The 19,412-nt window shown below is 46.3% G+C and overlaps 1 protein-coding gene across 2 annotated transcripts; it reads left to right on the top strand.

Moving 5' to 3' along the window:
- The first annotated feature begins 991 nt into the window (after nt 1–991).
- Nucleotides 992–19,336, top strand: EPB42 (erythrocyte membrane protein band 4.2). Of its 2 annotated transcripts, XM_016144951.2 has the most exons (13): nt 993–1,185; nt 2,864–3,049; nt 3,678–3,911; nt 6,364–6,482; nt 7,415–7,519; nt 8,399–8,573; nt 9,188–9,326; nt 9,620–9,723; nt 10,480–10,722; nt 12,126–12,425; nt 15,282–15,442; nt 16,566–16,699; nt 18,491–19,335. In XM_016144951.2, the coding sequence occupies exons 1-13, from the start codon at nt 1,176–1,178 to the stop codon at nt 18,651–18,653; spliced, it is 2,073 nt and encodes a 690-aa protein (XP_016000437.1). In that variant the 5' UTR covers nt 993–1,175; the 3' UTR covers nt 18,654–19,335. The 2 variants fall into 2 exon arrangements, with proteins under 2 accessions (XP_016000439.1, XP_016000437.1); XM_016144953.2 differs by lacking the exon at nt 10,480–10,722 and having other exon boundaries at nt 992–1,185; nt 18,491–19,336.
- Nucleotides 19,337–19,412: the final 76 nt, after the last annotated feature.

The following is a 19,412-nucleotide window of genomic DNA, read 5'->3' as shown; positions in this document are numbered from 1 at the left end:
TGATTGGGAATGCATTAAACTTAAAATCAACTTACTAAATTATCTTACATTTTATAATCATTTTTTAGTAGTGTATGTCTTCCAGGTAAAAATCATACCATCTTCAAATAATAAGAAATTTGCCTCTTCATTTCTCATGAAGAATTTTTTCAGGGGGAGGGAGTAAGAAGGCAGTAGCTTCAATTTTTTCACATTATAAGATTCTTCAATTGTTCAAAATTTTAAAAGTATAACAGGGTAAACTCCAGAAAAATCACCTTCTCCAGCTCCTCTCCTCACATGCAATCAATGTTGTCATTTATTTTGTATCTTTCTATGGTTATCCCACATATATGCAGGCCAGTATGCTACCCTGAGAGTGCTTCTGGTGACACAGTCTCAGAAGCCCAAGCAAAAGCTGAGCTTTCAAAGGCTAAAGATGGCCAAATAGGAGATCTTCTTTTGTGTCTTATCTCTTCAGTGACTAGACAAGTAGAAATAGAAAAGATATAGACTCTGAGTTCCAATATAGTTCCAAATTTTCTCTGACAGAGTGTCCCAAACCTGGAAGGCTTGGAAAAGCTGGGGCTCTGGCTTCAGCTTTTAGGACATTTATTTTTCACCAACACATTCTACCTCATCTCTTTCACACGGATAAATTCCAGACACATTCCTTCTTTATATTATCAAAACAGTCCATGAACATCTAGCAACTTTCAGCCCACGATATGCTTAGGGCCTGAGATTTGGGGTTGGAAGGCTCTTCCAGAGTCTTCCAGTGTCATCCAGGCACATCTCTGAGGGTCTCTTGAGGCCACTGAAGCAACATGCTTAGAGGTTTCTCCTGGAGTTCTCCAGTGGGAAGGTTTTCCTACTCTGCCCCTCAACTTGAGCCTGCCAGGCATACCCCTGCATGGGCCTCCTGGTACAAGAGATAAAATGAAAAGGGGGGAACTCCCAGGAGCTGGTTCAAGAGATACCGGTGGGGTGGGGGGGGCGCGGGGAGCAGGAGAGAAGAAGCTTGTCAGGGAGCTTATAGGAGAAGCAGAAGGAAACTCCACTATTTTCAAATCCTTAAGCCAACAAAAGTACCTCCATCATTTTCTGTCTGGAAGACAGATTCAGAAAAGGAGCCCAGAGCAACCATTCAAAACAGATATTTCCTGTGGCCAAGTGGATAAGGGCAGCTTGCAATCATGGGACAGGGTAAGCCAAGTCAGCTCTCCATGGGGCTCACTGGACTATCAGTAGTCCCCCCATGATTATGTGTTTTCATTAAAGAAAGTAAGGTGGTTGTGGTGGTGATGGTGGTGTGACTATAGGGAGGAGTGGTAATAGGTACTGATAGTTGTGGGGCTATGGAGCGGCAATAAAGTAGGTTGTTGGTGGTAAATTGGTGGTCATAGTTGTGATGATGGTGGTAAGATGGTAATGGTGGTTAACATAGATTTATATTCTTGTCCCAGGATCATCATAACATGACTGTTCTTACTGGGTGGTGATACTTACGGGAGATGACCCTGGGAAAGCATGAAGGTGTCATAGGTCCAAGGCTAAATGGCAGAGGAGGGGAGGTAAGAGTCAGGGAATTCAACTGAAAGGGGAAAAAACAGACATCGAACAAGAAAACAGGTTGACCCGGAGGATGCAGAAACCTCAGGGACCTCTGCATGGCTCTGTTAGCACATTTACAAGTCTCATTATAAATTCTCATTATAAAATGAGAATTGCCTGAGAGACTGTCTTAATACTCTCAAGTCCTCTCATTGTGGGGTCCTTCTGGGCTGCATGGTGCTGTGGGTTTAGTGAGCCTTTAGGTGAAGCAGACAAGTATGATCTTGGGTGAGTTGATTCTACTCTCTTGGCCTCACTCTTCTCATCTATAAAACAAGAGAATTGGAATTAGCGATTTCAAAACCAGTTCTTAAAATTATTTGATTGTGTTCTAAGAAAAATGAGTAGGAGTGAGCAAGATTCTGGATTTTAATCATTGCTTTTGGATTGGGACCAGAAGAGGAGGTCAATAATAGAAATAAGCATTGCTTTTAATGATAATAATGAGTTTCATTTAATGAGACTTACCATGTGTCTGACACTGTGCTAAGTGGATTACAGTAGTCCCCCTTATCCACATTTTTATTTGCCATGGTTTCAGTTACTTGTAGTCACTGTGGATCAAAAATATTAAATGGAAAATTTCAAAGGTAAACAATTCATAAGTTTTAAGTTGTGTACTCTTCTGAAGAGCATGATGAATTCTTGCACCTTGTGCTCCATCCTTCCTAGGATGTGAATGCATCCTCTTGCCTGGTACATTCATGGTGTATATGCTACACATCCTTTAGTCAGTTAGGAGCCATCTCTGTTATCAGATCGACTTTTGAGGTATCACAGTGCTTGCACTCAGGTAACCCTTACTTTATTTAATAATGGCCCTCAAACCATTCCCATAACTTCTATTAAAGTATATTGTTATAATTGTTCTATTTTATTAAGTTATTGTTGTTAATCTCTTACAGTGCCAAATTTATAAGTTAAATTTTATCATAGGCATGTATACATAGGAAAAAATGTAATGTATGTAGGGTTTGGTACTATTCATGGTCTTAGGGATCCACTGGAGAACTTGGCGTGTATTCTCTATGGATAAGGAGGGGACAACTGTATATACATTATTTCATTTAATCTCCACAACCCTGCAAGGAGGAGTGATTATTCTAAAAAAGAGACAATTGAGGCTCAGAGATACTTGCCCAAGGTGGCGCACCTAGTAAGAAAGTCAAGCCAAGGATTTTTGAGTCCTGGTCTCTCTGACCCCGGGGTCTCTGCTTTTACTCATGGTGTCACACATATCTTGCCTCCGTGGTTTCTCTTTTCCACACAGCCCTGGGGATCAAGAGCTGTGACTTCCAGGCAGCAAGAAACAATGAGGAGCACCACACCAAGGACATCAGCTCCCGGCGCCTCATTGTGCGGAGGGGGCAGCCCTTCACCATCAGGCTACACTTTCGGGCTCCAGTCCAAGCATTTATGCCTGTCCTAAAGAAGGTGGCCCTCATTACACAAACTGGTAAGTGGGGCAGGACTAGGCTCCCTTGGCTCATGACTGGGTGGGGTGAGGGGGTCGCAGCTCTTTCTCCAGTATCCCCTCAAGGAACTAAGGGGAAAAGGGCCCACAAAGCACCTGTCCACCCAGCAGGGCTGCTATGAGGAGGAGATAATGTGCATAATAAGTATTATTTATCATGATTCAGATGTTGCTCAGCGGCATTACCACTGACACAGGCTTCTTTTGGTTACAAATGTAAAATCAGTTTTGTAGAAAAGCTTGAATGGGATCTAATCCAGGCTGAATATCACATTTAATTGCTACTATTTATGAATCTGTACTATATGTCATATATTGGGCCAAGGGCTTTACATGCGATATCTCATTAAGACCTCACATAGGCCCTATGAAGCAGTTGTTATTACTACACCCATTTTAAAGACCACGAACCTTTCTTAGATTTAGGGCCATGGGCACTGAGAACCTGTGCACTCCCATCACCTCTTACTGCCTCCCATTAATGGACGGGCCTCTTTTATTCTCTTACGAAACCAATTTTTACCTGCTCCAAATTTGCGATACTTGACTTTATTACTCTGAGTTGTGTCCAAGAGGTCCGACTGACCAATTCATCTGTGTGCGACTGCAGGAGAGCATCCTTCCAAGGCCAACAGGACCCAAGCCACATTCCCGATTTCCAGACTGGGGGACCGGAAGTGGTGGAGCGCAGTAGTGGAGGAGAGAGACGCCGAGTGTTGGACCATCTCCATGACCACGCCTGCAGACGCTATCATTGGCCGATACTCGCTCCTGCTGCAGGTCTCAGGCAGGAAGCCATGCCTCCTGGGCCAGTTTACACTGCTCTTTAATCCCTGGGTTCGAGGTGAGTTTGGACCTGAGCCAGTCTAGGTTGCAGGAGGTACTCAGGGCACAAGATCTGGCAAGGAGCATCTGCCCCATACACCAGTGGAGAGCTTCCTCTAAGAGCAGCACCAGCACTCATTATTGCGATGTCAGCTCTCTGGATGAATGGCCTCTTAAATGAATGGACACACCCAAATAGAACAGTATCCATCTAAATACCTGACTGGAGCCACAAATTAAATGGCCAGCCTTCTGCACCTCAGCGGCCAATGGGTGGGCTTTCCAGGGGTCAGGTGACCTCCTGAGGCCCAACCAGCGACCACCTCTGGCAAAGCTCAGCCCAAGCTATTAGGACTATTTCATGTAGGAAAGGCTATCAGTGGCCCAAACAGGAGCCAACAGGGCCTCTCTTCCTTCCCATTCTGAAGACTGAATCTGTCTTTCTTTTTAAAATCTGCCACTACCCACCTTAATTCTTTGGGTTTCCTGAGGGGTTGTTTGGGGTTATAAAATACATTTTCTCCCTGCTTTCCTATCCTTGCTACTTCAGGTAATAAGTGCCTAGCCTTTTCATTTCAAAAGTTTCACTGCCAGCCTGAAGGGGGCCTCATTTCAAGGCAGGGCTGGAAAAGGAGCGGAAACATGGGGAAGTAGAAGAGATCCTTCTCTCCAGTTCCTGCAGTCCCTAGCTCTGGTCCCCAGTTCCTGACTCCCTTTCTATGTGGCACCCTAATCCCAGTGAGCTTTCGCTCTCTAGTTCTCTTGCCCAGGGTTTCTCCAATCCTCCCTCCCTCAGATGAGACTTTCTGTCTTCAGGTCAAGGCTTTCTTTCCTGCTCCAAGGGGATGAGCAGGTAGAACAATAGATGGGAATTAATATCCATTCGGATGCCCCTGCCTTTGTGGGTGAGTGTGGACTCAGGGTTCCCTCAGCTGGAGGAGGCCCCACGGCTCTCCACATATAGACAGAAAGACACTCAAGCCCTTCCCCTTCAGTGCTGAGGCTTTAGTGTACCTGCCTTGCTGACTCCAAGCTCACATCCAGAACAAGGCCCAGGTCACCCAAGCAAAGACAGTTCTAGAACAGTGCTCAGTTCAAATGGAACTCACAGTCTTCACTCCATGCCAGGATTCCTGCCTCTATGCTTGGCTTGTAGGGACCGCCTAGGGACGGTCTCTATATAAGTGTGTAGGGAGGTGTCTACCTGAGCAGGAGTGAGTTGTAGGCCCTGCTCATCTGGAAAGTGATTAAGAGATTTTCAGAAATTACCTGTGACTCGGTCTCATCTTAGCATACTTGGAGATGAGACTTTCCTAAATGACAAAGGAAATTTTACACCCTATAATGAAAGTCAGATTTTTATTCATAAGCAGGAAACTTTATATAAGGAGGACAGCACCTAAGTGGAGAAGTGAAGGGTGGTGTCACCTGCGTTCTGGCATTGTACTTTCCAGAGCCTTGCAGAGCCAATCATGTTAGTTTGAAGTGATTCCCAAAGAAGTGATATCTAGCCGACTTCATAGAGAGTACTGAGGATGGAGGGGCAGGAGTCAAGGACACCTTGGGCATCTAGTTCTGTGATTTTGGGCCCCAGGCATTTCAGGGGTTCCTGATTTCTAATATCCTATCCTTCTGTGTATTTGAGCGCCCTCATCTCAGCTATATGCCTGTAAAGGAGGGTTTGGAAATCCTTTTCTCCTTTTAGTCTCCAGGAACAAATCTAACCACCCCCAAACTCCATCTCCAGCTCCAGGTGCAGGGAATGGCAATTGGCAGGCAGAGCAGATCCACCCCCTCAGATACTCCCAGCTTCCTAAAGTGAGTGATGGCCTGCCTCGTTAAAGCCCCCATCCTCCTCAGCCCAACCATTGGATGAGGACAGCAGGAGAGACACCAGAGAGAGACCTTGGGAGTCCTAGACCCATTTGGACATCCCCAGGACGGAAAGCCAATACTCTGGCTTCCACGTCATCAGCCTCACTGTTCCCTCTGACCGCGTCTTGCAAAATGCCCCTCTTCTCTTCTGCTCGCCCCTGTCAACTTATGTTGTATTGTTTTTTTTCTGAAACACTTTATTTTTAAATTAAATTGTGGGCGAGAAATAACAGGCCCACTGAGAAGCTCCCTGAGCTATTACAAAATTCTCTTGGGATGATAAGCACTCTGGCTGCCATGTCCCCTGGAAACCAGTAAGCTTTTTAAAGGTTGACTTGTTCCTGTCTGCCTGACTGACCATGAAGGCCACTTTGGCTGACCCAGAAACTCTGACTCCTTTCCCCATATTCCACCAGAGTAGAGGCCAGGTCCCAGTGGGAGTGGTGAAAAGCCGGAGTTCTTCCGTCTTTATCAGGTCCCCAGAGCTGAAGGGGAGACCTGCAGCTAAACCTGACCTAGGCAAGGAGGCCAGAGGCCTGTATGTAGAGAGTAGGCCTGGCACCTCATGGGCCTATTCCCTGCCTGCTTCTCACCAGAGGATGCTGTGTTCCTGGAGAATGAGGCTCAACGCAGGGAGTACTTGTTGAACCAGAATGGCTTCGTCTACCTGGGCACTGCTGACTGCATCCAGGCAGAGCCCTGGGACTTTGGCCAGGTATGGGGGCCTCCAGGGAAAGTGAGGGGACGGTGATTGCTCCAAAACCTTCAGCGTTCAGGCCAGACCGAGCTGGCAGGTCCAAAATCCCCTGGTCATGAGGCCATGTCTTTAGGCAATTTCAGCTGCGTGGTGCCTCTCTTTCCTCAGAGCCACATCAAACCAACCTCCACAGCTTCCAGAGTTATCTTCCTAAAGACCACATAAATTAAAACTCTATTAAATCCCTACTATCTACAGGGTAAAAACCAAATCCCCTGGCTGTGACACACGAGACCCTTCCTTCACAGCCAAGCCACTGCTTTCCTTTTTCCAAGATCTGCCCATGTTCCAGCTCCTGTCCAGTCCCTGGACATGCAGGCTGAACGTTCTCTTTGCCTGGAAGAGCTTCCCATATTTATCCCCTGGGAAGCTCCTACCCATCTTTAAAGATCCTCTGAAAGCCTTCCTCAGCCCCAAAGGCAAAGTGAATTTCTCCACTGTGCTCTTTGCTCTGGATCGGCTTCTTTCCTAGAGCCCTGGCCACATTGCTAAGACCCGTAGTGTAAGTGGCTACCTGTTCCTCCCCACTCCTAACTGCGGGCTCCTTGAGAGTAGGCGCTGCCTCGGTATCCATGTGTAGGTCAGTGCTGGCAGGAACAGTAGGAGTACACTAAAAGAAAAAAGATAGAAATGAAAAGAAACCACACAGCCCTGGTCTTCAAGAGCTCGCACCCTATCCAGAGAGTAAGAAAACAGAACAGGTGATTGACTGGACTGCCAGGTACAGGGACTAGGAAGAGAGGGCTTTGAAGTCCCACGTGCACATACCACAAGGGGACAACAAAGCAAGGGAGGAAGGAATAAAGCCTGAGTCTGGGAGAATGATGAAGTGATGGGGGCTGACTTGTGGGATGGAGGCCCTTCATCATGGCCCTGTGTCGTCCTTACAGTTTGAAAGGGATGTCCTGGACATCAGCCTGGCCTTGCTCAGCATGGACAAGCAGGTGGAGGAGTGGGGCAACCCAGTGCATGTGGCCTGCGTTTTGGGCGCCTTGGTGAGTGAGAGGAGGGGAAGTGGGAGCTCTCTGACGGAGCTGTCCCTGCTCTATGGCTCTGGATATCTTCAAGACACAAATAGTCTTGAAGGGGATGGGGGATAGTTCCTGGAGAAGGGCCTCTACAGGAGAGAGAAAAGCAAAGAGAAGTATCATTCTTCAGGACACAAGCAGCAAGGACTAAAATCGGCCTGGATTTCCTCAGAGCACTCCTCAGACGCTTGCCTTTTCCCCCTATCCCAGACTAGAGGCCAAATTTCCTGGGAGGGACTAGGGTCCATCTTACTCAGTGTTTGCTGCTAAGATCGTCAGAGGAACTTGTTTTTATTTCTAAATTATTGCCATAAATATGGAGACCATAAAGGTAGCTTTGTGCTTTTCCATTGTCCCTAAGAGTTCTTTCACAGGACTAATGTGTTCTCATTTCCTCTTGTGCCACCGAACTACCCTCTGAAGAAGTGGTAGAGAAAGGGCCAGCCTATGAGGAGGAGGGATGAGTGGGCCTCGAGGCCCTGGGTACAAACACCCTCAAAGGACCCGCGGCCAGGCAAGAGAAGAAGCAGGGAACCCAGCTCTCAGTGAGGGGCCCACTCACACACCTCTTGTGGCTTGAGCTTTCTTTGCCAGTATGGTCCACAACTTCCTGGCTTGTGGACCTGGACCCCACCCATGAAGATTATAGCCCAGTGAGCTAGGGTGGAGCCCAGGAACATGCAGGGTTAACAAGTTTTAGGTGATTCTGATGCAGATGGTCTGTTCACTATGTCTGGAAATCTGTAATGAGCCCTCCTCACCCTCCATCCTCACTCCATCCCTCTCCCACCCCAGAAACTATCCTATCCCTGGACTCGCATAACACCCACACCTTTGCCCAAACAGCTGCATGCTTTCAAGAAGAAGAATGTCCTGCCTACCCCGCAGACCCAGGATGCCCAGGAAGGGTCTTTGAACAAGCGCCGGGGCAGCGTGCCCATCTTGCGTCAGTGGCTCACAGGCCGTGGGCGACCTGTGTATGATGGTCAGGCCTGGGTGTTGGCTGCTGTTGCTTGCACAGGTACAGAACAGGCTTGCCTGCTGCACCCACATGTCACTTTAGCTACTGTATAGAATGTGTGCCCTGCCTCTCAGGTTGCTCTGTGGTCCCCCATGTGGGAGGGACATCCCTAACAGTAGACACTTCCTACACTCAGCAGCATTTCCCCACCCTCATTGCATTTGCAACTGGTTCAGATGCACCATCTGGCCCAGAAACCAGTTACTTGTCCTGAGCAGCATCTTCTGACCAGCTTCTGCTTCTTTTGCCCCTCAGCAAAGGAGGGCCAATCTAGCGACCTCTGTTCCCAAACTCACTTTCTCCCAGAGACTTTCCCTTCTTCTGCCCCAGTAGAGCGACCCCCCAGTGCTCTACTGTGTCATCTGCCTGCCTCTCTCTGCTGTATGCTCAGCCTGCCGTGTAACTTGTTTATATCTAATTTCTGAGCCTTTATAGGTCCTGTGTCTGGTGTCAGACTCTAACTTTTCGCTGCCCATGCCCCTCCTCTTTCCATGGTTTTACGTGGCATTTAAGACAGTGCCTGCTCAGAGGATGCATTGAAAATGCTAGCCTTCCTGCCCCCACCCCAAACCTAGGCCTCGCTGGCACCCTCTTACTCTGCCCCTTCCACACAGTGCTGCGGTGCCTGGGAATCCCTGCTCGTGTAGTCACCACGTTCACCTCAGCCCAGGGCACTGGTGGGGGCCTGCTCGTCAATGAATACTACAGTGAGAAGGGGCTTCAGAACAGAGAAGGCCAGAGAGGCAGAATATGGTGAGAAGCCCAAAGGGGATGAGGTTTCAGACTGGAAGGGCTCCAACGTGTGTGGAATAACCCCATGGGAACCCCCACGCCTCGAGTGGCCCAGGCACTGAGAAGGGTTGTACGAGACTCTTGGAGGCAGGACGCCGATGGTCAGTCGTGGCGTGCACACTCCTTCCTGGGGGTGTTGTCACCAGTTTTACACAGCGTCCTCCCAACTCCATGGCAACAACTCTACTGTTTCTAGAATCTCTTCAGGACTCCTTTTTTCCCCTCACTCAAACTGTTCCCTTTGCTACCTTCAGGATCTTCCAGACTTCCACTGAGTGCTGGATGACCCGGCCTGCTTTGTCCCAGGGTTATGACGGATGGCAGATTCTGCACCCAAGTTCTCCTAGTGGAGGTGGAGGTAAAGCCTGGGGGGGCCCAGGACCACCCTGAGCTTCACAGAGTTGCATGGACTGAAGGAGCCTCTCAGAGAGGAAACAGGAGCAGCAGATAGTCCAAAGGGGGTCTGCATACCCTAAAAGAGGAGAAGCAAAAAGAATAATAGTGGTTGGCAGAATTATGACCTGATGCCAGCAGACTCAAGGGGACACAGGTGTTAGCCATCTCAGCCCAGGGCTGTGGGGAGACTAGCCGCACCTCAGAACAACAGGCAAAAGAGCTGAGTCTCAATGAAAGGCAGAGGGTCTTAAGACAGTTGATGGATGTGCTACGTCAGGGTCTTATAGAGTGGGACTTCTGAGGTTCTGGATATGGATGAAGAGGGTATCAAGATAGACTCAAGCTCAGAGAAGGAATCTCCAGGAGCCATAAAAGGATGGCTCTTCCTTTCCAAAGAACAGAACAATCACAGAGCCTGGCACATGATAAGTGTTAATAAAGATGACCTATTCCTATCATATCTATAGCAAAGCTGGCTTAGGAACTTCTATGTACTATGTTCTCCTTAGGTAACACCTGACCAAAAGGTATTGTCACTAAACATTTGTGAGTTTCACCTCTGCGATGCCCTCTCAGAAAACCTGCCTAGTGCGCACCTCTGACCTTGATCCTGGGAAAGTGAAAATAGGGTCTAAGATGGGGTCTGAGCTTATGCAACTCTGATCCAAGCAGATGTCTGGTGTGGTTCTTTTTACTCACTGATTTTTCTCTCCCTCAGTCCCGAGGGCCTATGATCTGGTCCCTGTCATAGCAGTCAAGGAGGGGAAACTGGGGCTGACCCCTGCAGTATCAGATGTTTTTGCCTCAGTGAATGCCTCATGTGTGGTCTGGAAGTGCTGTGAGGATGGGACACTGGAGCTGACCAACTCCAACACTAAGTATGTTGGCAACAACATTAGCACCAAAGGTGTGGGCACGGACCGCTGTGAGGACATCACTCAGAACTACAAGTATCCTGAAGGTAGTAGGCCTGGGATGGCCACAGGCTTCTTAGCCCCTGAAACAGCAAAAGAGGGCAAGGGGTCAGCCAGATAGATGCAGGCCACAGAAGGTTGCAGTCACAGAAAACAGGATTTTTCCACCCCCTTTGACACAATTGACATTTTGGGTCAGGTAACTTGTGGGGGCTGTGCATTTTAGCAGCATTCCTGGCCTCTATCCACTAGATGGCAGCACTGCCCCACACAGACACACACACACACCCCCACACACACACACACACACACACACACCCCACCCCCCCCACCCCCCCCACCCCCCCGCTACCAGTTGTGACAACCAAAAATGTATCCAGACATTTCCAAATGTCCCGTGAGGGGAAAAATTACCCCAGTTGAGAACTACTACTATAAAATAACACACTTAATATTAAGCTCAGGGTGGCTCCACAATGTAGTGGTTAGCATGTCTGCTTTACACATAGAAGTTCCTGGGTTTGTGTCCCAGGTGGAGCCATGGACCATATCCCCACACGCCAGGCCCTGGGTACATGCTGGGAGCATGTGGGAGGAGATGCCCCGCCTTCAGAGATCCAGTTCTTAAGGGGAAACGGCAACATCCATAGGTCAGGGGTGGAAGTGTGTGTGTGGGGGGGGGGAGGGGTTAATTAAGGAGGTGGGGAAAATATTAAGCTCAGTTGCCAGAAGATGTTCTCCCTTTTCTCCTCTTGTTGAACCCCCACCAACCTGTTCCTCCCTCCACTTTAGTTAATGGCAACACCGTCCACCTATTTATCCAAACGAGAAGGCTTGCACTCTCCTTGATTCACCCCACCCCCATCATCACCCTACATCACTCACATCTTTATCTACCTCTCCTTCCTCATTGCCTATAGGTAACCCTGAGGCCTCGTCATCTCTTGTCTGCAGTTTTCCAACAGCCTCCTAACTAGACATCATTATTCCCTTTCTAACTTTCAGTTTCCATAATAAGCTTTCTAAGACACAAATATAATTATGTTACTCCCCTGCTCCAGAAAATTCCATGGCCCCTATTGCCCTTGGAATAATTCCAAACTCCTTTACCGAGGAAGATTCAAGTCCCTGCTAAACTGTCTTCAGAGACAGTGTGACTTCTCCAAAAGCTTGCTCTCCCAACTGTTCAAGGGGCAAATTCATAGCACTTGTGAAAGAACTTGGTCCTTGAGTGACTTGGAAGGGACACGCTGTATCTGTGGTGGGTCCGCCTAACACAGACCTTTTCATTGTTGTTATTTCTCGCTAAATATGGCCTTAGAGGTTTGCAAAGCTCTTGTGACTTTGGCATTTGAGCGGCAGTGAATAAATAAATCTTAATCCTGGGCTTTTATTAAAAGGGTCTATACCTGCTGGATAAGAGTCCTGTTTTATTCCTCCCATTCTTTAGGATCTCTTCAAGAAAAAGAGGTGCTGGAGAGAGTCCAGAAAGAGAGACCAGAACATAAGGGAGACAATGGCATCCATCCTCTCAGTCTTGAGATGAGTGATCCTCTGTACCTATTCTTGGAAGTGCCCAGTTTCCTACCCCTGAGAGGAGATGCCCAGTTCTCCATGACCTTGTTTAACCCCAATGACCAAGAGAAGGAAGTGCAGCTGACAATTGGGATACAGGCATTGTACTACAATGGAGTCCTTGCTGCTGAGCTCTGGAGGAACAATCAGCAGCTTACACTCAGTGCCAACCAAGGTAACTCTCCATGGCCTTGCCAGATGCCCACACGCCCAGCTCCCACCCTGGGCGGACAGCAGCCAAAGGGCTCCCCATGCAGGTTTGAATAGATGGCTTCTAGTTCCTGGTATTCTCTCAATGTCTCTCTCTCCCCTGTCCCCATCTCTCTCTCAGTTTCTCTCTCTCTCTCTCATATATATATATATATATATATATATATATATATATATATATATATATAGTGCTTCACACAGAAAAAAGAAAAACAGTTCACAATTCTCATTGCAGTAAGATAAGTAAATGGACCATAGCAGCAGTGTAAGAAATGTTTAATACGGTAAACAGAGTACAATGGCAGGGGAGCATTGTATCCAGGTTGGAGCAGGCTGTCCTCTAAGTAGATCAGAATGCACTGGGTTTAAAAGGACAAGCAGGATAATGATGGACAGAAAAGTGATTCAGGGGCATGCCAGGCAGAAGGAACAAGTGCATAGGTTCCTCCTCCCCAAGATTCTTGTTTAATTGGTCTGGGATAGAGTCCAGACACTGGTATTTTTTTTTTTTAAAGCTCCCTACGTTATTCTAGGGTTGAAATTTTCTGGACAAGAGCAATTGTTCTCAAACTTTGCTGCAATTAAAATCACCTAGAGAAGTTTGATGCAAGCCTGCACTCCAGATGAATTAAATCAGAAATTATATGGTTGGAGCCAAACATCAAAACAATTTTTTAATTCCTTGGGTGATTCCGGTGTGCAGGCAACAGAGAATCAGTGGAATAGAGCTCATCTACATTATTGCAACAGCCTCCTAAGCAACCCCTACCTGTCCCCAGTCTCTCCACCATGTTCCCTAAAGTGGAAGGGAGGGGTACAGTGGTGTGAGAGCCAGATGGGCCAGGTCATGCAGAAGGTTGTATATCAGGCTAAGCAGTTTGAGTTTTGTTCTCTGGACAATGGGGAGCTGGTGAAAGTTTTTAACCAGAGAGTCAATATGATCAGAAATTCATCTTTAAAACAGAACTTTTGGCAGAATGGAATTGAAGGGGTAGATTTGGAGTAGTGGATCTCAACCTTGGCTGCACAATGAATCACCTGGGGACTTTAAAAATACCAATACCTGGGCCTCGCTGCCAAAATCTGATATAACTGATTTGGGGTATGGCCTGACATTGGGATTGTTTTATAAATTTCCCCCTTGTGATTCTAATGTGCACCCAATGCTGACAACAACTGGTTTAGAAGTTGGTAGGTTTTGCGATAATCGAGTCAAGAAATGAAGGATAAGCTAGACTAGCAGCACTTCTAATGAAGACATATTAAGGAGGTTAGAAATCATACTTGTGAATATGTCTGTGTATATATGGGTGTAGGGTGCTGTTACTTGCTGTCTGGGTGAGCCTAGAAGGTTTGGGGTAAAAGACGATGAGTTCTGTCTATGGCATGTTGGGTTTGAAAGCCCATGAGACATCCAAGCAGAGATGGCCAGTAGGTAGTTGGAAACCTAAACCTGGTATTCCAGATAAAGGTCTGGGCTAGAGGCCAGATGTGGGAATCCCAGCACAGAGGGGGTGGCCAAGAGTCATGGCACAGATGAGCTCACAGAGATGGGTGAAGGACTGTGAGAAAATGAGAAAGTAAGGAGGGAGCCCAGGTGACATCAGCATATAGGGGGCAGTGGAGAACAAGCACAGAGTAAGAGAAACTGAGAAGTCAAAGAGAAGAAGTGGGCACCAGCAAGGTCAGCAGAGAGGCTACGAGATGTTAAGGCTGAAAAGTGTCCATTGACAGAGTGGTTGTACCAAGAAGCAATGGTGAACACTAGCTTCCTGGGAGTTAAATGGATTGCGAGTTGAGGAGGTGAGACAAGGTGTGCAGTCTTTCCTGGAAGAATGAATGGAAAAAGGAGAGAGGCTGGGTGGTGGTCAGCCAGAGACACTAGATAGAGGAAGGCTGTTTTCTTTTACAATGAAAGAGAGCAAAATCTGCTTACATGCTGAGGAAAATAATCAGCAGAGGAAAAGACTGAAGCCTCAAGAGAAATGGGTTACAATTAATGGTACGACCCTTGGGGAAATGAGAGGCAACTAGAATATAGCTAACATTTACCGAGCACTTATTTGTGGCAAACATAGTATTGAGTGTTCTATGAGCATTGTCTCATTTATCCTTGCAACAACCTTATTAAGCAGGAGTCATTATTATCCCCACTTTATAGATGAGGAGACCAAGACACAGAGAGGTTAAATAATTTTCCAGCAGTTACACAGCTAGGCAGTGGTGGGGTCATGATGCGGCGCATATTTAAAAAGCAGAGGACTTGGCTCAGGCAGGGAGGACACTATGTCCTTTGGATGGGACAGCAGGAGTAGATGTCTATGTCTGTAGGTTTGGAATGGGAACGTGAGATTGAGAGGATTCCTGAATCCTGAAAGGTGGTTTTATTTTCTCTGCAAAAGGAAAAAGAGAAGCAGCAGAGAATGGGAAGGAACTAACTCAGCATATGTTCAGCAGTGACTGTGTGGGAGGGTCTGAGACAAGCATTTCATTTGCAGTGTCTCATTTAACACAAGCCATCCCACCAGGCATTATTATTAGACAAGGAAATTGAAGTGAAAAGAGCTTAACATGTTCTAGTTCACAGGGACCGTTCCCCAACACCACTGAGATGGTCTGCCAGGAATGTTAAGGGAGGTGGTGATGGTGGTGGTGGGTAGAATTTTGAGTGACTTCAAATTTGAAATTGCAGTGAGGGATGAGGCATCTTCCTAGCTTTGGTGAGATCCTGACTCCTTTGCACTGTATATGCAACTATCGCTTGTTTCCGGGACACATACACACTCAGTCCTTTCCACTGATTCCACCTGTCATGTTTCAGTTATGAGGATCACCAGAAGCCTGTCCTCCTCCAATTTCGAGCGAAGCCCACCCGAGAACAGCTTCCTCAGACTCACGGCCATGGCAACGCACTCAGAGTCCAGCCTTAGCTGCTTTGCTCAGGAAGACATTGCCATTGGTAGACCACACCTTGACATTGAGGTAGGCACCAGTCCTTCCCAGAACTGCTCTTGTTTGCTACTACTCAGGTCTCCATTTCTGAAAAACTCGGAGCCCCTCACACTTCAGAGCAGGTGACTGTGCTGCAGGATTGCCAGAAAATCCTAAGTTGAGAGCTCCTTTTCCTGAAGGAGATGGTTTCTTACATGTCCTATTCAGGTTTAAATCTTCCAACTTCTTTAGTTGGTTAAGTAAGGGTTTCTAAAATCGGGCCCTTCCCAGTTGCTGCCTCCATACTTGTAGGGATAACAATAACCTATGTTTACTTAGCACTTTATACCCAGGCAAATAATTTTTTTACCTCTTTTATTTCTTTTAATACAAAAACCCTGTGAGGTGGAACTGTTTCCATTGTTCAGATGAGTAAACAGTCCTAGAGAGCAACAAGCCCAAGATCATGAAAATGGGACATTTTAGAAACTTATGACTCTTGGCCCAGTCCTCTTTCCACATGTCTACCCTAGCCAAAATGACCGTGATTTGGTCCCAGCCCTCTAGGAGGTTGTGGGTAAGGGAGACATATGTTTGGTCTCCTGTGCAAATTCTTTAATAGAGGTACAGTTATATGGGATAGGTGAAGTAAAGGGAATTAATTTCATCTGGTGGGTTTGAGGAAGACTTCATAGGAGGCAGCATTTATACTGGGCCTTGAAAAATGGATAAGCTTTCAGTGCAGAGATAGGGGAAGGCCATTGCAGGCAGAAAACTGAACAAAGAGACCCAAAGTAAGGGAGCCTGAGGGGTGTGCTAGAGATGGGATTGTGGCTTGGATGTTGTTTAGTCAAGGTAAGAACAGATGAGGTTGGAGCCACACCATGAAGGGCTCTGAATATCAACTGAAGCTGAATTCCAAAGACAATGAGAAACACTCCAGGGTCTCTAAGTGGAGCGAGGCACCATCAGAGATGGTCAGTGATGGATCGGGAGTGAAAATAAATGCAGAAAGCCAGGAGGAGGGGTAAAGAAGTGAGCTGTGGCATTTGGGTCAGGAAGGCAGAGATAAGAGAGTAACTGGGGAGGGTATGGGAAGGCTACCTAGGAGGGGAAGGAGTGACTGCGGCTGTGTGCTCTTGGCTTCTGCTCCAGGTTTTGCCTCTTCCCACAGATGCCAGAGACAGCAGAGCAATATCAACCTCTTACAGCTTCGGTCAGCATCCTTAACTCCCTAGATGTTCCCATGAGGGACTGTGTCATCTACATCCTCGGAAGGGGACTCATTCACAGAGAGAGGAGCTACAGGTAAGAAACCACAAGCTTCTTATCCCACTGACACATCTCATCTGGTCAGAAAGGCAGGAACCTAAAATTAATGATTATCCTTTTGCCGTGTCCATAGAGACAGAGCAAATGTGCCCTGAAGTAGGAGGTTAGGGCCTCTCTCATCCTGAGGCCACCATGTGTACCCGGAAAACAAGAGTAAGGAAGGTTGTGTGCTCTTTGGGAACCCACCTGACCCTGGTTGCTGCCCTGATCATGTAGGAAGATCCTGGGTATTGCTGGTGAATGCAAGTGAGGGCGTTAGGGCTAGGTACTAGAGAATATCACAGGGAGGGTAGGCTGCCTCTCGAAAGCTGCATTCTACTAATGCCCACCACAATATTGAATTTTATTTGAATATTTTTTTATTCCTATTCCCTACTCCCATTCCTACCACCCTTCATATCCTTTTGTTAGCATGAGAAGGTGTACCATTGCTTCGCAAGCCTGTATTTTTAATCTATATAATGTTATGTCTAATTATTTTTCTTTTCACTCAGATGTTTTTATGATTCATCCACATATATCAAGTCCATTGTTTCTGCTACATAATACCCCACTGTGCACATCCCCTACTTCCTATCACTTTGTTTCAAAGTGATGAGCTCTGAGTACCTCCAATTCTCGGACACCACAAATAACGTTGCACTGAACATCCCCATACATGTCCTCTTATATACTTGTTTGAAACTTTGGTGAGGAAGGGAGGGATATATGGCCAGGAATGGAATTGCTGTCATAGGCTGTGACCTGGTTTGACCAGGTACTATTTGTTTGTAGAATGGCTGCAGGAGTCTGCATTCTCTCCAGCAGTGCACGACAGTTTCTGTATTCTTACTATTCCTCCACTTTTGGCAATATCCAGCTTTTCTCCCCCACTATAATAGAAATAGGATAATATCTCATTGCTTTAATTTGTAACTCTTCATATGTTTATTAGCCTTTTCCATTTCATCCTCTGTAAAGTTCTTTACTTTTGGTGTTCCTGCTTTTTTACCTTGTTGATTTGTAGGAGTTCTCTGTATAATCTAGATATTAGTTCCTTGTTGGTTTTAGATGTTGCAAGTATCATCTTTCATTACCTCTCCTCTCATTATGCCCACTGCATCCTTTACTGAACACACAGTGTACAGTTGACTTCACAGTGACTACTACTACCATCCCTCCCATATAGGTTGTCTAGTTATTGAGCCACTGCCTCGGCCTCATGAAATTCAAGGAGTCATTCTTCCCAATAAGTTGAAAGGAGGGACTGCCAACATTGTTAATCAGACTTTTGTGGTCTCCCAGATCAATTATAGGGCAAAGCTCCTCAAAGGAAATCTGCATCATTCCATCAGTCACTATAAGAAGGTCAACAGACAGGCCACAAGGCTGCTGATAGGCTCCAAACACCACCTGCTGACATACTGACATCTCAATATGCCTGCCACACCCACTGCATTTAGCAATGTGAGGGTTCTAAAACTACAGCTTTTCCAAACATACCCCAATACTGTTACCAAGAGTGGGACCAGACTAAACCCACAGATGATAAAAGAAACATGCAACTTGGAAGCCCTTACAATAGGATTTCTCTTCTCGCCCATGCAATTGCTTACCGTAGGGAGGCTCCTATTTTCTATCACCTAAAAACTTGTTTCAACAGCAAGGTACTTAGATGTTTATTTCATCATGGTCCACCTCTTCAAGTTGGGAAGGATCAGAGGCACTGGGACCAGCACAGTAATGAACTTGTGACGGAACTAGCACCTTCCCTTTTCTTTATTTCAGATTCGGTCCTGTGCGGCCCGGAAACACCTTTTGCACCCAATTCCGGTTGACGCCAACAAAGGTGGGGCCCCAGTGCCTCACTGTGGAAATGGACTGCAGTGTGTTCCAGAACCTAACCAACTCCAGAAGTGTCAATGTGACAGCCCCTTACCTTGCAGCTTAAACTTCCAGCTCTAGCATCACTTGCCCCAAACATCCCCCTGAATCTACAATCTAAAACCAAATGTGCTGGGAAGGGAGACTTCGCTTATCAAATGAATCTCTATTCAGGCTGAGCAGAAGAGTGATCAAGAACAAAACTAGATTCCCAGAAATCAATATAAAGACATTCATTTCTGTCACCTCAGCTTAAGGCAGTCCTGAAGGCTAGTTTGTCTTAAAATAGAAACTACTGGGCTTTAGTGATAAAAGGAAGCCTTTGAAAAGATACTCAGATAAGTACATTGATTTTTCTGGTTCAGGATTTTTCATAACCATTTTACTGCTCACATTCATTAACTTACAGGTAAGGAAAAGAAACTAACATTTAAATCATTTTTATATTTCTGACAAAGTGGGACAATATTAGCTCAAAATGGAATTTTTAGGTAATCCTAAATTACATTGATCAGTGCTATCCCTGACCACAGTCCTTAAAGATCCAAAGATGACCGAACAAAGTTATAAAGTATACAACATAGGACCTGATCTTGTAAATTCAGCTATAGTTAAGTTTTTATGAGAGTTCTAGATTCATTAAGTCACAATTAAAGTCTGATGTTAATAACATAAATTTGGTCTAGTAGAGAAATATGAAAATTAAGTATATAGAAAATAGGCCCTATAAGAAAAAATAAAAGAACTAGACTTCTTTTGTACAAAGTTGTTATTTTTTTGGTTACGTTATTCTGTTGCTTTGGAGTTCTCTGTTTTAGTTCCTTCT

This window comes from Rousettus aegyptiacus, unplaced genomic scaffold, assembly GCF_014176215.1.
Source record: "Rousettus aegyptiacus isolate mRouAeg1 unplaced genomic scaffold, mRouAeg1.p scaffold_m13_p_3, whole genome shotgun sequence".
Taxonomy (NCBI): Eukaryota; Metazoa; Chordata; class Mammalia; order Chiroptera; family Pteropodidae; genus Rousettus; species Rousettus aegyptiacus.
The sequence above is the reverse complement of the archived record's forward strand: the minus strand, read 5'-3'. Positions and strand labels throughout refer to the sequence as shown.